Raw genomic sequence first — 20,134 nt, 5'->3', positions numbered from 1 at the left:
TTGCACCTTCGGACTTCGGGTATTGTTGCTCTCTGTTCATGTGAGAAGGACCAGGGAAGTGGGAGAGTGAAGGAATAAACCCTCTAACATGGGGCATGCACCCCGCGCCCCATTGGCTGGGGCTGTGTCCCTGCTGGCCCCCTGCCATGGCTATGTGCTCCAGGTTGTGTGCGCCCTCCCATTCTCCAGGGCTGCATCCAGGTCATATCCCTCACCACTACCACCACCACCACCACCCCCCCCCCCGTCATGGCTGCAGTTGGAGCAAGGATTGTGCACCCCTGCAGCACGGCTGCGGGCTGGAGCAGGGGCTCTGCGCCCCCCTGTGGCAGAGGGGTGCCCCTCCCATGGGGCTCCCGCAGTTATTTCTCCACACCCTCTCCCCCACCCCCTTAGTTATTTTTAGTAAAGTCACAAGGTTTTCATGGATTTTCCATCACTGACTCACTTAAAATCAAGATTGGAATTAATTCAAGGTCCTTTTACTGTCAGACTAGAGATCATTGGTCCCTTCTGGCTTTAAACTCTGTCTATTTTTATTATACGAATTTGAATAAATGCCCTTTGGAAAGGGACATGTTTGTGTTTTTAAAACAAAGCAAAAAAAAAATTGAACAGATGGGCATCAACGGATCTAGGAGTTGGCTTCTGGAGGATGGTAAGTGAAACTTATTTCTGAGAAGTCATGGAGAAGTTGGGGTGATCCTAGAAGGTTACAGAAAAGCAATGCACTGTGAATCAGAAGTGGGTGGGTGCAATTTTTGTTGGAAAGGGAGTGTGTCGTGCTGCGTAGGATGAGAATGTGGTTGTCTTTTGTTGGGTAACATGAAGCTAGGTAGAATGTCATCTGAGCATAATCTCAGTGAGGTTTATAGAAATCTCCACAATGTGGCTTTTGCAGAGACCATCTTTGAAATATGCAAGGCTGCTACTGAGTTAAAGCCAGACAGTTTTATTATAAGTAAGGCACAAATTTAACATTGAGGTGATTAACCATGGGTGCAAACTGCCAAGGGAAGGGGCAGATTCTCCAGTTGGCTGCCTTTCTGGACGGTGTGCTTTAGTCAGACAAGCCATTGGGCTCGATGCCGGGGTAACTAGGTGAAGTCCTGTGTAATACGGAAATCCTCTGATTCCCTGTATGAGGAGAGATTAATAAGACTGGGACTTTTCAGCTTGGAAAAGAGACGACTAAGGGGGGGATATGATTCAGGTCTGTAAAATCCTTATTTACTTTCTCCACACCAATCAGGAAGTGTTATTTACTACTTCTCATAACACAGGACCTAGGGGTCACCAAATGAAATTAATAGGCAGCAGGTTTAAAACAAACAAAAGGAAGTTGTTGGGTTTTTTTTTCACACATCCCACAGTCAGTCTGTGGAACTCTTTGCCGGCGGATGTTGTGAAGGCCAAGAATATAACAGGGTTCAAATGGCTATTAGCCAGGATGGGCAGGGATGGTGTCTCTGTTTGCCAGAAGCTGGGAATAGACGACATGATGGATCACTTGGTGATTACCTGTTCTGTTCATTTCCTCTTGGGCACCTGGCATTGGCCACTGTCGGTAGACGTGCTACTGGACTAAATGGACCTTTGGTGTGACGCAGTATGGCCATTCTTATGTTCTTAAGAAGCTATTATGTCCCCATTGGATGCTTTTCTTATATTAATTTACTGAGAGCCTTGACTAGGGTTTTTTAATATTTGTATAAATCTAAACCAGATGTTCTCAAACTGGGGGTCGTGACCCCTCAGGAGGTCACAAGGTTATTACATGGGGGGGGTCGCGAGCTGTCCACCTCCATCCCCAAACCCTGCTTTGCCTTCAGCATTTATAACAGTGTTAAATACAAAAGAAAGTGTTTTTTTAATTTATAAGGTTGCACTAATAGGTTTGCTGTGCAAAAGTGGTCACCAATACAAAAGTTTGAGAAACACTGATCAAAACCCACATGTGCTCTACCCAAATATCCTTCTGGCAGTGGTGGTGATCTGAGGTCTCTGACTCTCTGGGGAAGTGTCTATAGCAAAGGAGTAGTTCCTTTTGCTGGCTAATTTATGCAGCAGCATTGATGTTTGCTAATGTTTGTTAACTTTCCTGCCATTGCAGCTGTGATTCTGGGAAAGGAGGCCAGAAGAGGGGTGTTATAAAATAGGGACAGGTTAGTTTTACCAGTTTGAACGAAGGATGTTCAGGAAGTGCCAAGAACTGATGCTTTTCATTCAGCTGGTCAGTGGTCCACCTTATGTCCCAAATCATGAGCTCAGGAGAAGCAGGGAGATGCTGCTTGAAGCGGATCTGTTTTGGACGGTTGCCTCTTGCAGAGAGTGTTGCTGATAAGTGGAAGAATTCAGCGTTACTCACGTCTGCCTGTCTGCCTGTCTTTCCTTCTAGTGATAAATAAATATAAACGTCGACGGTTCCAGAAAACCAAGAATCTTCTGACGGGGGAGACGGAAGCAGATCCAGAAATGATAAAGGTAACGAGCCGCTTTTCTCGTTCAGCGAGGCCCTGGCTTGTCTCTCTCCTCTGCTTCCACACCCAGGTACATCTTTGTGCTTGGAGAGACGTTTAGACTTTGCTGCAGTCAGGCACTAACTTCCACTTGGAGAGAATGGGAAGGGTGGTCAGGGTCTCTGCTGGGGTGGGTGTTGGAGAGATTACACTGGCCAACAGCATTTCGCAGGGAGGCCATGAAGCAAATTGACTTGTAAAACACATGATAAAGACATTTCAAAGTACATCTTAACTCCCTAGCAAAACCTGGACGTCTGCAGAATTTGCTGTATCCCGGGTGTCATTACCCTGGGAATTAGCAGCTTTGCTACAAGTGGATTGATAATTTAAGAAATCAGATTTTTTTTTTTTAAAAATCATCTCTATATCCCTTTGTTTGCTGTGGGTTAATGCTTTTCCCAACCAGTGGGAAGTAGAACTTAGACTCAACAGTGAATAAGTCCAAAATGTTCCCTTGATGTTTGTTGGTTCACACTCCTTGATCCTTGGTACTGCGGAAATGTTTCTGTGGAATTCTTCGCTCCTTCTCTTTAATGAACCGTTACCTTGTTCTCCCTCTGATGTATTGATACAAGGTTTTCCTTCACCCCTTTGTCCGATGATCACACTGGGGGACTCTGACCTCCCTGGCTCTGTTTCCACTACCTTTTCCTGCTCCCATACCTGTGCTTCTGCTATCACTTCCCCTTCTGTCTCTCCTGTGGAACTTCCCTCTTCACTTCAGCTCTCCAGTCCTGTGACAGAGCAGTCTGTGACTGAGGAGGAGAAGGGTCCCAGGAAGAACTCTGTTAACGGGTTAACTCAGAAAGGGAGCCCAGTTAAACCCTCTGTTGAAAATGGATACAAATCTGAGTATGATAGAGAAGTAGAAACCAACTACAGAGGGCTTCCTCCTGCCCTTGTATTGCAAAGGGCAGACCTGGCACGCTCACCCCTAAGGCATGTGTGTTGCTGTTCTGAATGTTCTCTGGGCCCAGGACAACCCAGTGCTATTTGCTGCGGGTGCCAGACTGGATCACAGGTGCTGCTGATTTACAGCCTCATGCAGCCTTGTAAGGTGCAGAGAAGCATTGAGAGGCCACCCTGCTAGTTGTGGTCTGGTCTGATCTAATCCTCATTTGCCCGTCTGTGACTGGCTGGTGCTGACAACCCCAAGCTCTGGGTGTCCATAAACCTCTGACTGCTAGAAGCTGGGATGGATTCCTCAATAAATTGCCCTGTTCTGCTCACTCCCTCTGCTGCTGATCGCTGTCGAAAGACAGGATAGTGGGGTATGGACCATTGGCCTGTCCCAGTCTGGTCATTCTCCTGTACTTGTGTTAATCTCTCGTTCCCTCCTGGCTGGAGGAGAACAAAGATGGAAAAAACACAAGACACAAAAAAGCCCATAGGAGAGGAAAAACTGATGGACGGTTGAAGGGGTTGATTGGCTGAAGTGAAAGAGACATGGAGCCAAAGGCCTATGAAGTGATTTTTTCCAGACCTGGTTCAGAAATTTTCAATTTGGGTTGGAGCTGGCTTGTTAAAGCAGCACCTTTGGAAGGGTTAGTAACTAGCATTATGAAGACACTTGCTACCTAAAACCTAGCAGAACAAATCAAGTTCTTATGGGTTTTAAATTGTAAAAAAAATCTCCTAGTTTTGATGTGTAAAAGATTCATGAATTTACTTGTGCCCTTCTCCATCTGGCTGACTTGTACAATTTATACTCATGGGGGCCTTCTGTGCCAAAATTAAAAATTCTACACACAATCTTTTAAAATTCTGCAAAATTCGACACATTTTATTTGTCAAACTAACACTATATAATCACACCAGTTTCAATTATTTTGGTAATTTATTTCAAAATACCTGTCAGCAAGTATGTTTGTAACAATACAGACAGACACAAATTCCCCCAGGAGTAGACAGTTCAGGAAACCCCTATGACAACCCAGTTCCTGTTTCTCTGCCCCCCAGAGTCCAGCCAGGGGGGCCAGACACCCACAACCCCTCCCCTCCCAGAGCCCAGCTGCAGGACTCCCCCCTTGCCCAGACACCCACCTTCCTCTTCCCCATTCTTCTCCCCCCCCCCCCACCCCCCCACAGCCCAGGGATCCAGAGGGAGAAACAGCCTGATGCTCGGTCCCAGGAACTGCAGCTGTGAGGAACCTCTAGCTCCCTCTCCCTCTCCCTCCCTCTAGCAGTGTCTTCTATGTGCGAGCCGGGCTCTGCCATGTCCAGTGACCCCTAGTGCTGGCTATTAGCACTGCAGCTCGTTTCTGTGTGGGAAAGGAAATTCTGCGCACACATTAATTTCTACAAAATTGTGCATTGCACAATGACGCAGAATTCCTCCAAGTTTATCTCCTCTAATCTTTCTACATCTGCCGATGTTTGTCCAAGATCTAGATGAAACTGTCTGTCTTCCCCTTTGCCTCTCTCATGGTCCTAAACCCGTCAGGTCCTTCCATCCCTGTCAGGTAGCCTCTCTAGCTGCATTGTGGAAGTCCAGTGCCTTTATCTGTGCATCCTTTCCCCAGGACCAAATCCAAAATTACCTACAGTTCCAAATCTAATGAGCTGCATTGGATGTTTTTGTATACGTGGTGCCCTCTTGCTATTGCTAGAGCAGTGAAATGCCCCAGCACCCCTGTACCAAATGTGACTTTGTTCTTGTTGCAGAGAGCAGAAGACTTCGGCCCTGTAGAGGTGATCTCGCACTGGCACCCTAATCTCACCATCAACATAGTGGACGATCATACTCCCTGGGTGAAGGGTAGTGTGCCACCGCCTCTGGACCAATGTAAGAATTTGGGTTATGCCAGCACTTCCCATTCTCTGAGATGCCATTTTGAAATGTGTGCTTTTGCTCGAAGAACTCTTCTTTTCAGAGCTGATCTGTCTGGTGCTTATAGCTGGTCTTGCCATCTCCTCCCATCACAGTTCTCTGCAGAGCTTTCCTCTGTTATTTGTCCAGTTTGGGGCACTTGTTGGAATGTAGTAATTGCATGCGAGTGGAGTTGGTTTTGTCTGCTTTGGACTAGCTTATTTTCTTCAGCATACTTGTGGATTGAGCAGTTGAGGGTTTGGGGAATGGAATATTGGAGACTTTCCCTCTAGTCCAGTAGTATAAATTCCTCTGAGTTGGTAGTAACTAAATTGTTACCGTCTATTCATTGCCTTGTGAGTAGGCTGGAAGGATTGGATTTTTAGCAGGAAATGTTGGTAAACACTGATTTACACACACACACACACACACACACACACACACACACACACACACACACACACACACACACACACACACACACACACACACACACACACACACACACACACACACCGACTAGACTATTTCCATCAATGATACTTTGCCCACCTATCAATTAAGAGAAATGCTGCTTGAAAACTTGAGTCCAACCCTAACGTGCATAAGACAGTGTTAAATGCCAGCATTAGCAGAACTAGAGCAGAGCACCTTTTTAGGGACCTTTAACTTTCTTAATCTCAACGTCTGTCATTAAATAATTGTCGAACACCTCCCTCCATAATATCCTGCAACTGTGAAAAAAGAGGTAAAAATTGGATAAACGCTTAAAGAAATAAGCATTGATATCTGTCAAAATTATTTTTAAAAATGCAAATTGAATTCCGCCAAGCCTACTTACAGGAAGTGAGTTAATGGCTTCAGTGCAGCATCCAAGAGGCAGGCATCCACAGCGCACAAAAAAAAAAAAAAAACAAAACCAGTTCACCCCTGGAATTGGGTCCCTGTGTTGCCTGTCTCTGTGGCAACCCGGGACTGAATCGGTCACTGAGCTTAAACTCTCCCCAGGTGGCCCCCGAAGTAAGGACTCTGTTACTTTGTCAGGGAAGGACGTATGTGGCAGACTTACCCTGCTGCTCCCCGCTCACTACCCATTCTGTGGCTAAATGAACATCCGTCTCCAGGGTTGTTAGACTGGCACTATCCATCAGCTTGAGATTCAAATCACGAAGGAAATAGCTGGCACCATAAACTCCCCAGAAGCCAGTTTGATATTTTGGAATTCTGCAAATGGCCTAGTTTCCAGAGGGTGTTAATTGGATGCTGTCAGACTGCTTTTAATACCCGAGTCTGAGCTTGGTCAGTAATATACACAGAGGGAATGGGTTTGAGCTCTGCGAGACAATGCTGTACCTAGTTGGGCACCAAGAGAACAGTGTTATATTCTCCCATTCCTCTGTGGAAAAGTAAGACCCCCCCTCCATCGCACTCTGGCAGTCGCTTAGTGCTCAGAGTAGCCTGTATGCGGCAGGAGCTGGCATCTTTCTCCTGAGGGAAGGCCGGGAGGTTCAAGCTCCATGTGCAGCCAGCTGTACAGAAACAGTTGCTGGTCTGGGGTTCCCTGCTGCTGCTGGTCTAGGATGGTTTCTGTAGTTGCAGGATGAGGTGGGTCTCCCTCATCGTCTGTCTGAGTGCGTGAAGGTAGCTTTCTTTGTGCTATCCCCATCCCTGTTTGCGCTCTCAGGCCTGTCTCTGCACTCTCTCCCATTGCTGCAGATGTGAAGTTTGATGCAGTCAGTGGTGACTACTACCCCATCCTCTACTTCAACGATTACTGGAACCTGCAGAAGGATTACTTCCCCATCAACGAGACAGTGGAGCGGCTGCCTTTCCGCCTCTCCTTCTGCCCACTCTCGCTGTGGCGCTGGCAGCTCTATGCCGCGCAGAGCACCAAGTCCCCATGGCACTTCCTGGGCGAGGACTTGTACGAGCAATCTGATGAGGAGCAGGATTCTGTAAAGGTTAGACAGCCTTGACAGATCTCCTCTGGGTGGGTTTTCTCCAGCTTTGCTTTTGGTGGGTCCCTCTCTCTGCCACTTTCCGTAGAGGTCCCGCAGGGCTCTGCCCTAGGCTCGTGCCTCTCCACCCTTTCTGACCACAGTCTCATCCACTCGCAGAGCTTCAACTGCTGTCCCTTATGTGGACGACTCCCAAATGTACCTCTCCACTCCTGGTCTGTCCCCCTCCATCCAGTCCTATCTTGGCCTGACTTTCCAACAGCTCCTCATTTCATGCTGTCAGCGTAATTTTAACATAGCCAGACCTGAGCTGCTGCGGTAAAAGTGACTGAGGAGCCTGAACCCCAAATGGCAAAGTCACTTCTGAAAATGCATCTCAGGCCCCTAAGTCATTCAGGCACTTTTCAGAACATTCCCAAACGGCCTACTGATCCCTCTCCTCTGGCCCAGACATAACCACCATCTGGGATCCCTTTCCATTTTCTTTTCCTATCGGTGCCTCCTGTGACTGGGTACAACAGGACAGGCCCCAGGATATTGCTGCTGAGGAAACAGAGGCCAGTGTAGTCAGCGCTGTTCTGCTCTGAAAGGTGCTCTGTCGAAATGGTGTCAACCGTCACCAGATTTACTCTTGGATCTTGTCTCCCTAGCTCAAGACAGGCCAGGACTCCCCCAACTGTTAGATCAGTGGGGCTCTGGGGAGCTGGCAGTGGGATGCAAGCCCTCCTGCTCCATCCAAACTGGATGACCTTGAAGACTAGAGTGACAGAAATGGGATGAAATTCGATAGTACAAAGTGCAAGGTCATGCACTTAGTCTAATAATAAGAATCTGTGCTACAAGCTGGGGGTTCATCAGTTAGAAGCAATGGGGAGGGCGGGGGGAGAGGCCTGTGTATGTGGGTCAATCACAGGATGGCTGAGTCACCAACCAGTGTGACGTGGCTGTGAAAAAGGCAAATGCGATGCTAGGATAATAGGCGAGGCATTTCCAGTACGTCCAGAGAAGTATTAATGCCATTGTATAAGGTACTGGTTAGACCTCACTTAGAAGGCTGTGTGCAATTCTGGTCATACATCTTCAAAAAAGATTAATTCAAACTAGAACACAGCGGGCCTTGCTCAGTCCCTGGGCGAGTACCCACAGTACCCCATACACTTAGATGTAATGTAACTTCCTGTTTCCTGTGACTCTGAAATCTGTTGGCATTTCTGCTTTCCCCAATTGTTCCTCCTAACGCATCTCTCGGTTGGGTTATTTTTCCACACACGTACTGGCTCCTGTTTGTCCACCTGAAACCCTCAGTTCTGTTTGGATTGCCTTCTCTGGGTCCCTTTGGGTGAGGCCTGGCCGGAGGGGCAGGATAGGCCCTTCACATCTTTGTTCTCTTTTCAGGTTGCTCTTTTGGAGACCAATCCATATCTGCTGGCTTTGACCATTGTCGTTTCCATAGTTCACAGCATATTTGAGTTTCTTGCCTTCAAAAATGGTAAGTTCTGCAGTGCAGTGAAGATCTCCTTTTTTGGCTCCAGCCCTCACTCCTCTTAGGGAGGGTTTTTAACCTGGATCTGCATCGGCCTTTGCAGAGTTATTCAATGCCCCTTGTTGAGGTGGCAACATGAATGTAAGAGGAAGAACGTCTGGGGCAGGTGAAGAGCATGGATGTGACTAAATGGAAAACATAGTTGTTGTCACTTGGGCCCAGGCTGTCCTGTGCTGAATTGCTGAAGCCCCACATGGCTGACTCAGCTGACCTGTCCCCCTGCTACCTGCCCTAACTCTCTGCACTCTGCTCCTTGCCATTCCTCCCCCCGCACACCCCACCCCAACCCCACTGCCAATGTGCTTGAGGGCAGGAGGAGCACTCTCCAGTCCGCCAGCCACCAGTTTCACAAGACTCTCCTCAGCTCTTGTGGGGCTTGCAAACTTCAAGTGCTTCCCTTACAAAGTCTGTAGGCAGCAAGCTGCATGCTTCTGACACTGCTCGGAGTTCAGTCTGTATAATGACCCCATGATCACACACCAGCCATACATCTACTGGCCACAGGAGAGTCTGTATTCACAACATAATGGAGAGGGCAAAGTCAGTGTCTTGCCAACACTGGATAGGTTTCTATCCAGGTTCATCTGAACCGCCTTCATGGCGCACAGAGCTGGGCTGGCCATTTTCTTCCTACAGTTGGGAAATAGAACACAACTCACTCCCACTCATGGAAGTGGAAATGCATTTGCAAGTAGACCTGTGTGTTGCTCCTTTCATAAGGTAGAGGAGAGAGCTGGAAATTCCTCCCTGCAGTGGGACTCCAGCTGCCCCTGAAGGCCCCCCTGTGCTCAGGAAGTTCTCCCTCTATGCTCTTCTCTCTGGCTCCTAGATATCCAGTTCTGGAACAGCAGGCAGTCTCTGGAGGGGCTCTCCGTCCGCTCTGTGTTCTTCGGGGTATTTCAGTCACTTGTGGTCCTTCTCTACATCCTGGACAATGAAACTAATTTTGTGGTTCAAGTCAGCGTCTTCATCGGGCTCCTCATAGACCTCTGGAAAATCACAAAAGTCATGGATGTCAGGGTAAGCGCGTGGCTCATTGCACTAGACCAGCGGTTCTCAGCCCACGGGCCACATGTGGCCCAATTAGCGCACAGCTGTGCCCCGGTTCAGCTGTGTGCTAAAGGCTGGTCCATATGCCCGGGGTCCGCCAGGTTCTCTGCTGCCTTATGGGGAGGAGTCGGGGCTGCCGGCCCATCCCATGTGGTGGGAGTCCAGGGTCGGGGCAGCTGTGCAGTGTTGGGGGTCTGGGGCAGCTGTGTGGGCCCCACAGGGTCGGGGGTCCGGAGCTGTTGCTGCCCTGCCACCCAGCCCCTGCGGCCCAAGTAATACATTGTGGGCCACATATGCACTAGACTGAAGAGATGCCGTGTGTAGGAGACCCAATTCTCCACCTTGCCAGTGTAAGCAGGAAGCGAGTGAGTGTGAGATCCGTCCCTGTTTGCTCCACACTTCTGGGCTATGATTTCTGAGTGGGCCATTGAAGTGGCTTCCTTTGTAGCCCTTTGGGAAATGATGTGGAGAAGAGGTGAGTGTTGCTGCATGCCGTGAAGATGTCGAGGATCGGCTGTTGCTGATCTGCTCTAGGAGCCTTGGGCTGCTGTTGAGAGGACTCCACTTCCTGAGGAATCTCTCCGGGTTCCAGTAGGCATCATGCATCCAAGGATCGTAGCTGAGGGATTGCATGAATAGATTTCACCCCAGCACTGCAGTGGGACTTTGGCAACTTGGGTTCTGTTCTGCGCTCTGCTCACAGTGTGGTGGTTCTGGTCACTCCTGGTGACTTATTCATTATGGTGACCCTGCAACCTGGAGAGATGGGGGTCTGTCTGGAACAGTTGTGTGCTGATGAAAACTGCCCGTGGATTGCAGACATGACATAAACAATACAGTTATTCAAAGCAGCAGGCCTGTCTTCATCTCCTGTTCAGTCTGGGAGTAGTAAAACTGCATCCCGTGGGCAAGCTAGTGATAGAAAGGTCTGGGAGGTAAAAATCTACAGAATCATCATTTCAGTGATGTCACTCTGCCGCGTGGCCGGGGGACTTGCTGCCACCCAGCTCCAGGTCCTACCATCAGTGGAAATGTTGATAATACAGTGTCGTTGGAAATGGGTTGAGTTGAGTAACATTCGAAAGCCTATTCTCCCACAAACCCAGTGGTGCCAAACATGACAAACCGTGAACAATTTTGTAGAGAGAGATTCAAAAAAATGCTTAAAAATCAGTGTGTTTTAATTACACTTTAACACAGGGATGCGTTGCTTCCATAAAAAGACACTGATCTTTGGTCATCCTAGGGAAGTTAGCCTTGACATGTAGGACTGAAAACACTTATTCATCAAAGTAGTTATCTTCAGCGTTCTCTGTCTAGGGCATCACTGCTAGACACACTGATCCTCGTCTACGCTGCACTTGCACAAGGCAGGTGGTGCATCTGGTCTCTGCACACGAGCATTTGATGACCGAAAGGATTGATTCAGGAGCGCAGGGTATTTCACACATAACTGGTGTGTCCATCCTCCAAGACCCATCCAGGCCTGATATGTGAAGGTAGTTTTTGATGCACTAGGTTGTGCTGGAACCGTTCCGTGGCTTAATAATTTGTCCTCTTGATAGGCCTTGATACACAAGACCTTGTGGGGGAGGGAGCTACATAGTCTGCTGTGTGGACAATAGACACTATCCCTTAGTGATCATGTGGAGCCTCCCCTCCCAGCTAGGCTGCCTTTTCAGGAGGGTCCCTCTTGGGGACAGGTTGGTGGCCTTTATTATGTACTGCCTCCCCTGTAACTCCTGCTCTTGTCAATAAACAGCTGGATCGAGACAACAAAGTCGCTGGGATTTTTCCACGTTTAACCTTCAAAGACAAATCAACATATATAGAATCGTCTACCAAAGTCTACGATGATGTAAGTCCAATGCATAGCAGAGGATTTCCTTCAGCGCATGGTAGGATCCCTCTGGGAGGTGGGGGCCCAGGGTAGTGTGGGTTAGATTCCTATGCCATTGGACTTGGGACAGGGGACCCAGGTATACCCTGCATTAGGATCCTGCTCCCAAAAGAGAGGAGGTGCCCTGGATAGCGTTTCCCTGGTCATCCCTTCTAGCTTATTCCTTGAGAAACTGCTATTCTCCCAGCAGGACACAGTACCTTGCTAAGCTGGGCTGCACTGGGATCTGCAAGAGAGCTGAACCCGCAGCACCTTCTAGTTGTTGGCTTGTTTGCCTTGAGTTCTGTTCCTCCTCTCCGTTGGATGTGTGTGTGGGTCTTCGTGTCCAGTTCGCTACTCCCCTTGGTCTGTCTCTTCTCTGACTTCTGGCAGCTGCTTCAGTGATGCATGCCCTCCATTTGCCTGTCTGCAGCCACGGTATCCCCTCCATCAGCTCAGTGCATGGCCCAGGGTCCACACTAGGCCCTGCAGCCCCAAGTTTCACCCTTCAATCTTTTTCTTCTGGCATGACTGCAGGTGTTAGGGCATAGATGTCGTTAAGCCACATGTGTGTGTTGGTGCAGCCCCACCCTCACGCAGCTGGTAATCTCAGGAAAATGTCAGTCATGAACTGCTAAAGGGTGCCCTGCTTTTCTTGGCCACTCTGCTGGTCTGATCCCCGGAGCCAGGGAGGCAGTGTATGGGTGTAGCTCAGTGGCTTTACAGCTTTTTGTATTGGTGACCCCTTTCACACAGCAAGCCTCTGAATGTGATTCTCCCCCCCCCCCCATTTAAAATGGGGGTGTAATTTAATGGGGGCTAAGAGCTGTCAGTGGCTACCTTGTGACCCCCAGTTTGAGACCCCCTGGTAGCTCTACCAACCCCTAAGCCCCACGTCTTTGAGAGATGCAGCCCTGGGAGTGACAAGTGTGTTCAAGGGGCCATGGAGGACACTCACTCCTTGGTGGCTGTGATGGCGGAAGGGAAAAAGGATGGTGACCCTGCTTCCAGCCCTACTGTGGTGCGGTAGCGAGTGAGTGAGAAGGGATGTGTCTAGCACCTTGTGACCCCATGCATTGTTCAGAAACCCCCTTCTAGCGAGAGTCCCCCACTGTGAAGCCGGGGCTTGAGAGCCAGCAAGGCAGCAGGCCTGCAAAGAGGTGGGTATGTGACTAGCTGGCCCCTGTACCCTCAGGGCCCCCCGCTCTGATCCTGAGCAGGATTCTGTGCGGCTCCCAGCTGACCAGTCACCTTTGAATCTTGCCTCCCCAGATGGCGTTCCGGTATCTCTCGTGGATTCTCTTCCCCTTGCTCGGCTGCTATGCTGTGTACAGCTTGCTGTACATGGAGCACAAAGGCTGGTACTCGTGGGTCCTGAGCATGCTCTATGGCTTCCTTCTGACATTTGGTGAGTAGCGCCCACAAGGCAGCGTTCTGGTTGCATGAGTTTGCTGGAGTCGCTGGGCCCTGTCTGAGGCCTCCTGACCCCCTCCCGACCTCTCGCGTCCAGCTTCGGGGTCTGCCCACACTCGGGGGAGGCCATGGATAATGCTGTGCACGTGTTAGAGGCAGATCACATGTGTCTGGCTAGAATTAGGATGAGCTTTCAGCGGAGAGAAGAGGTACTGAGTTGCACTTACCAGTAAGGAGCCCTCCAGCTCCTGATATCCCATGCAAAGGGCCTGGCTTCACATCTGCTGTTTGGGAATCATTAAGAAAGGGAATAGATTATAAGATAGAAAATATCATATTGCCTCTATATAAATCCATGGTACATCCACATATTGAATACTGCATGCAGATGTGGTGACCCCATCTTAAAAAAGATGTATTGGAATTAGAAAAGGTGTACAGAAAAGGGCAACAAAAATGATTAGGGGTATGGAACAGCTTCCATATGAGGTGAGATTAATAAGACTGGGAGTTTTCAGCTTGGAAAAGAAACGACTAAGGGGGGACGTGATCGAGATCTATAAAATCATGACGGGTGTGGAGACAGTAAATAAGGAAGTGTTATTTACTCCTTAACACAAGAACTAGGGGTCACCAAATGAAATTAATAGGCAGCAGGTTTAAAACTAACTAAAGGAAATATTTCTTCATACAATGCACAGTCAACCTATGGAACTCTTTGCCAGAGGGTGTTGTGAAGGCCAAGACTATAACAGCTCAAAAAAGAACTAGATAAATTCATGGAGGATAGGTCTATCAATGGCTATTAGCTAGGGTGGGCAGGGATGGTGTCCTAGCTTCTCTTTGCCAGAAGCTGAGAATTGGTGACGGGATGGATCAGTTGATGATTACCTGTTCTGTTCATTCCCTCTGGGGTACCTGCCATTGGCCACTGTCGGAAGACAGGATACTGGGCTAGATGGACCTTTGGTCTGACCCAGTAGGGTCGTTCTTATGTTCCATGTCTGTCTCTCATGCACACTCCCATGCTGTGTCTCACGATCCAGAGCAGATGGGTGCAGTCCCCTTGTTTCTTCGTTCCTGTCTCCTAACCCCAACTTGGAAGCATGCCCTTTCCCCCAGCTGCAGCCATGCAGCATTCTGTATAGGCACCTCCAATTTCCTTTCCCACTCTGGGTATTGACATTCCCCTTGGGCTTTGGCTGCAGTGATTAGGTTGCACTGTCCCTCACTTAGTAACGCTTCTAGTCTGTTCCTGGCCATATTCCCTGCTCTTGAGGGAGCTACTGTAGCAACTTCAGACTCTGTTAATCTTCAGCTTCTGTTTCAGAGAGGTTCTGTTTCCTGCCGTATCCTGCGCGTTGGCAGTGCGTGCTGGTGAATTGCTGGGCAGCTGCCTTTTCTGTGTAGGTCAAAGGTCCAGCCTTGCTAGTTTGAACTCGGGTGGAACCGCTTCTGCTTAAGTGAACTGCTGGAATCCAAGCAGGCTGTGATCATAGAAGCTGTTCCCAAGATTGCAGTGTGTCATCCTCACGTAGGCTTAGTCTACACTGCAAAGTTTTGCCAGCAGAGCTCTGTTCCCTCAGAGGGTGGAGAAACTCACATTCCCTAGCCAACATAGCTATGCCGGCAAAATCCTTGGTGTTAACACAAATACACTGACACACAAGTGCTTCTGGTGGCGGAGCTGTTTAGCTATGCTGGCAGAACTCCTCCTGGTGGATTACGCTGTCCCCACATGGGGGCTCTGCCAGCGAAGCTCTCCCAGCAACACGTTTGTAGTGTAGACAAGCAGCCTGGGTCTCAGAGAAACTCACCTACGTGCTCACCTGCATAATCCCCGCTCCAGCTTCAGCTCGTTTCCTAGGGCCAGGAGGGGATTTGGGGCTGTGCGTTGTTTTTCCCCCATTGGCAGTTATCAGTGGGAGTTCCCCAGCATTCCTCAGATTACCCAGTATTCCCCAGTGCAACATGACTTCGTACAGTGCTCCCTGTTTCCTTTATCTGGGCCCAAGCGTCTCAAGATGGAGCCATTGCTCACGACTTCTGGCCCCTTTGTTTTTCTTGATGTTTGCCTTTCAGCGGCTGGGCTGCTGACTGCTCTGGGGCTTAGGCCTTGTCCACACAGCCAGTTGGTGTATGGCAAGCGAGGGAGGAATCTGCAAGGCACCAGCTTGCTGCACACAAGAGTCCCATGTGCTCATTACTATAGCACAGTGAAAGTGCCAGAGTGCAGCTTAGCACACTGCACTCTGAAGCAGCTGTAGCAGTGACAGTGTGGTGAGTTGACTATGTGCAAAGCTGGTGTGCTGTAGTTGCATGTCCTGGCTTGACATGTAGATAAGTCCCCTGTCTTCGTTCTGTGTCTAGGACAGAGACCATCTGCAGGGGGAGGGAATGTGAAAGGAAGGTTCAAGTTCCTGATTGATTTTTCGCACATCTTCTAGTTTTTCTTGATGCCGTCTTCTCCCGTCTTCCCCCTCTGGGCAATGTGTGGGTTGTTCCCATTGGAAAAAGTTCCCTGAACACTTGAAAGAACCTGCTGTATCCAGCTGAGCTTCCTTTCTCTTCCGGTGACTTCAGCTGTTCATTTTCTGCTCCAGAGCAGAGCAGAGCATTCACACTAAGGTCATGTCTGCATTTGTCACTAGGCCCTGCACGTTCCCCATTATGCTGCCACCGTGGAGCCTTCGCAGTCCACGACAGCTGCTGGTTTCAGATGGAGCCTGTGAGGAGGCCTCTGGCTGTCCCTCCTGCAGCAGGGGCTAAAATCTGATTTTTAAAAAAATCAGATTTTCAATTTGATTTTTTTATTTAAATACAAAACATCTTTCTTCTTAAAACCAACACTATTTAAAATTCAATGTGCAATTCTGACAGCCTGCATTAAGGACTAAACCTACTATAATCTATTAAAATCACTAAAATTAAATAATAATCAGTTTGTATGTGCTGCCAAAGTTTTAAAGAAAGTCAAGCCACTGAAATGGTGGAAGTCCCTGGCTAAGTGCCTGGACCCTGAGTTTACTGAAGTGATTTTGACAGCAGTGGTCACCTCTGCAAGTGCAGAGAGAGAGTTTTCCTTTGTCTCCATTTATTCAACTGGTTAATTCAGAGTTGAGAAACCGATTGGGAGTTGAAAAGCAGGAAATCTTGTTTTCCTCTTCCAGTCGATGAATAAAACCAAGGTGAGAGGATGAGATCTATTAGTTCTAAAGTCTTGAAGGCCATAGTGACCAGAAATTGGTTAAATTTACTAGCTACAGATACTTCCTTTCTTCAGTAAATCAGTTTTAAATACATAACACATTTGGTAAACTTATTTTTCCCCCTTATATATCCAGTACATGTAAGGTAGTTTTATTTAACTACTGAAACAATCTTTTTAAATGCTGGGATTTTTTTTTTGCATTTTTAATTGGATTTCAGTGTCCATGCAAATGCAACTTGAGATAAATCACAAGTAAAAATTAATCCTGTAGTAAAGAAACAACGTCGTTCACCATTTTCTCACAGAATAGAATAAAAATGAATCTAAATAAATGTATGTTAAGCTATATAACTGGTTAGAATGTGTATAGGTATGTTGTATCTTTCGGGTTAGCCAGTAGAAACATCAATGGAATGTAAAGGCTGTATAGTTAGTTGCAAATCAACATGTTTTAATTGTTACCAACCAGTGAGAATCGACCGTTCTTTAGGAAAAGAACTAAACAGTGCCAATGCAAAGCAAGATTAAAATCAGTGATTTAAATCAAGGTTTCCTGATAGGTGATTCAAATCACTCCACCCTGACCTGCAGTCTCTGGTCTGCAAGGCTAACATGACCTCCCTTAGCTAACGTGTTGCAATTTACCCACAGAACACCCGACCTGCATTGAAAACCAAACTCCCTTTGTTTTCACTTGCTTTGCTGCTGACCAGCCTCCCAAAGCTATTGCTCCCTGTTCCTTTCAGATTCCAGGCCAACTGGTCTTTCTTTTAAAGCACTCCCTGGGCTTGTGGCAGCCTGCCTCCCTCCTCCTCTCTGCCTCCCACTGTCCTGCTCTTAGCATCGGCTGCCTCCGGCCCTTCATGTAATCTCACCACTACTGGATCAGGAGCCTTCTTCCTTGCAGGAGCCTGCTGCTTTGAGCAGCCTTCTTGTATTTAATAGATTTTAAGGCCATAAGGAACCACTCTGCTCATCCAGTCTGATCACCTGCCCAGCGCAGGCCAGAGAATCCTGTCCAGCCTAGCAGCTAGCAGTTGGACTAGCGCACACCAGCCTGGGTTCAAGTCAGGAGGAATGCACCCCGTCCGTCAGTAACTTGTTCAATGGCTGATTGCTCTTGCTGCTAAAAATGTGACTGTCATTTCAGATAGCTGAGAAGGTCTCTCCTCCCCGCCTCTGCCTCGGCTATTTATTCTTGGGACTCTGTGTGGTGAACTCTATAGAGCTTTCACAAAAAGAAAAGGAGTACTTGCGAATACAGACTAACACGGCTGTTACTCTGAAACCTATAGAGCTTTATGGCAGAGCTGCTGTGCACAAGGGTTGCCCTCATTTCTGCCAGGATTTAACTCCATGGCCTGGGCCAGCTGCTCTGCTGGCGTCCAGCCTGTCCCAGACATGCACTGTACATTCCTTGGCGGGCGTTAGCCTCGTGGCCCACCACCTGACTTCTCTCTCTTTCTCCCCAGGTTTTATTACGATGACTCCGCAGCTGTTCATAAACTACAAACTGAAGTCAGTAGCCCATCTGCCCTGGAGGATGCTCACCTACAAAGCACTCAACACCTTCATCGATGACCTCTTTGCCTTTGTGATCAAAATGCCCATGATGTACAGGATAGGCTGCCTCCGAGACGGTAAGGGGCTCAATGCCAGCCTCTCCCATCCCCTGCCATTATGTGTAAGGATGGCAGTGCGTCTCCTTTACGACTGTGTCGGAGAGGCATGGAGCATGCTGTGCTACTTGGGGATGGGGGTGTAGCATGTCAGTGTGTCTCCGCAGCCAGTGTGGGGATCGCCCAGGCTTAGCTGGGACCCTACCGGTGTCTGATCCCAGCACTCAAGACCCCACTTCTTTCGGCTTATTGCAGCTGCATGGCACTTCTCCCACTGAGCCTTCCAGGAGTCCAGTGATGGCTGGCCTGTGAGTTCCCCATGCAGCATGAGAAAAAAGAGCTTTCTGCCCCAGGGCCTCAGCATTTCCCTTGTGGGCTGCAGCTGAGCTATGCTGTCACTCATGCCTGGGGCTCTCTTGCCAAGCAGCTCACCAGGCACTTATAGGCCATGGGGGACCAAGAACTGGGCAGTTCAGATGTGTGCATCTGGCCTGGGGTTTGCCTGCTGTTTACGCTCGCTCTGCTCTCCTCCCACAGATGTCGTCTTCTTCATTTACCTCTATCAGCGCTGGATCTACCGGGTGGATCTGACGCGTGTCAATGAGTTCGGGATAAGTGGGGAGGGCCAAGTCCCTCAGCTAACACAAGGTACCACTTCGGCGGACTGTGCCCCTGCACTGCTACCTGATGGGGAGGCAATGAGCACCCCGGGGGTGATAAAGGAGGGCCTGGCTGATGGCTCCCCTGCACCAGTAATGGAAGATGTGGCTGATGGCTCCCCTAGGGCCCAGACGGAGAAAACAGCAGAGGACAAGAAAAAGGACTAACCTGCTCTCACTTTAATTTTTAAAAAAAGCCCCGTGGATACTGGACAGAAAGCGAAGGGGGGGAGCTGCTGTGGTCCTCTGGCTCCAAAGCTTTTTATTTTCTATTCCAGTAACTTTGGGGTGGGTGGGGATTGAGAATTTGGTGACATTCATGTGATGTGCTGTATCCATGGGAGAGAACCCCCGTATCTCTGTATTTAAAGTCAAACTCATCCAGTAATCATTGTGAGCGCCGTTCCATTGTGCAGGTGTTTAGGACATTAAGGAGTTTCTCAGAGTTGTGTCTCTGTTTCATAAAGAGAGCTGATTATCCGAACACGTCCCATTTCTCATCATTGCACTCTACTATGGACTCTGGATTGAATAAATTCATATGGGTGTTAAGTTAAACCTTGCCCTCTTCTCTTTCATCTCTCTGCACATCTGCCCTGGATGCAGGCTCCTCTAGGAACATAGGAATTGCCAGACTGGATCCGAACTGAGCCCCATCTAGCCCAGCCACCAGCATCAGCTGCTTCAGAGAAAGGTGTGAGAACCCCTAGTAGCAGAGGTGGAATAATCTCCTCTCCTCATCAGGTCTCATCCTGGTCTCTAAACTCTGAAGCCAAGGTTTAATATCTCTCCCACATGTATGGGTTTTTTTGTTAATTCCCATAAATGTCCAGTCCCTTTTTGAATCTTAAGTTCTTCGCCTCAGTGGTTTCCTGTGGCAATAAGTTTCACAGTTTAATTACACGTTGTGTGAAAAATTATTTCCTTGTGTTGGTTTTGAATGCGCCGCTTTGTAGTTCAATGGAAGGTCCCTTTGTTCTTGTATTAGGAGGCAGAAAGAACCGGAGGCACCTTCTCCAGGACCTGTCACTGTTTTATAGACGTTTATCTTGTCTCCTCCAAGGTTACAATCTGGGGTTTTTTTTGGTATCTTCATTTGAGAGTTTTCCAGGCATGGATCATTCTCTGTTCCCCACTAGTTCTGCACTGTCCTCTAAAATGGGATGACCACACGGCGTCCAAATGAGGTCGCACCACTAAGTTATGGTAAGATAGATTATACAGAGAACATTTTAAGGCTGTCCCATTCCTTATGCAAGCCAGAATTAGCTAATGTTCTCAGACCTCCCCCCATCTGAGCACCTCCCAGAAATGGGTCAAGCCAGGTGACTGGCATGTTATCAGTGGCAGGAATGACATTTTTAACTTTAGCACCCAGAACCCTGTTTTCAAAAATCACTTTGCAGCATGCAGGTCTGTCTGAACAGGCTGAGCGGCCTCCGGGAGCCCCCTGCTAGCTGGGTGAAGGTGA

The 20,134-nt window shown here is 48.5% G+C and overlaps 1 protein-coding gene across 2 annotated transcripts in view; it reads left to right on the top strand.

Moving 5' to 3' along the window:
• CLPTM1 (CLPTM1 regulator of GABA type A receptor forward trafficking) overlaps positions 1–19,511 on the top strand; it is a 46,824-nt gene extending 27,313 nt beyond the window's left edge. The window contains exons 6-14 of one of the 2 annotated variants that reach the window (XM_074937276.1): positions 2,399–2,484; positions 5,187–5,307; positions 7,048–7,292; positions 8,685–8,778; positions 9,662–9,852; positions 11,645–11,740; positions 13,034–13,169; positions 17,858–18,025; positions 18,542–19,511. In XM_074937276.1, the coding sequence (XP_074793377.1) occupies positions 2,399–2,484; positions 5,187–5,307; positions 7,048–7,292; positions 8,685–8,778; positions 9,662–9,852; positions 11,645–11,740; positions 13,034–13,169; positions 17,858–18,025; positions 18,542–18,831 (1,427 nt within the window). In that variant the 3' untranslated portion in view covers positions 18,832–19,511. The remainder of the gene's footprint in view (positions 1–2,398; positions 2,485–5,186; positions 5,308–7,047; positions 7,293–8,684; positions 8,779–9,661; positions 9,853–11,644; positions 11,741–13,033; positions 13,170–17,857; positions 18,026–18,541) is intronic. The other variant, XM_074937275.1, reaches the window with a different exon arrangement.
• The last annotated feature ends 623 nt before the right edge of the window (positions 19,512–20,134 follow it).

This window comes from Natator depressus, chromosome 23, assembly GCF_965152275.1.
Source record: "Natator depressus isolate rNatDep1 chromosome 23, rNatDep2.hap1, whole genome shotgun sequence".
NCBI lineage: Eukaryota > Metazoa > Chordata > Testudines > Cheloniidae > Natator > Natator depressus.
Note: the sequence above shows the minus strand (reverse complement) of the source record. Positions and strands in the feature narration are given on the sequence as shown.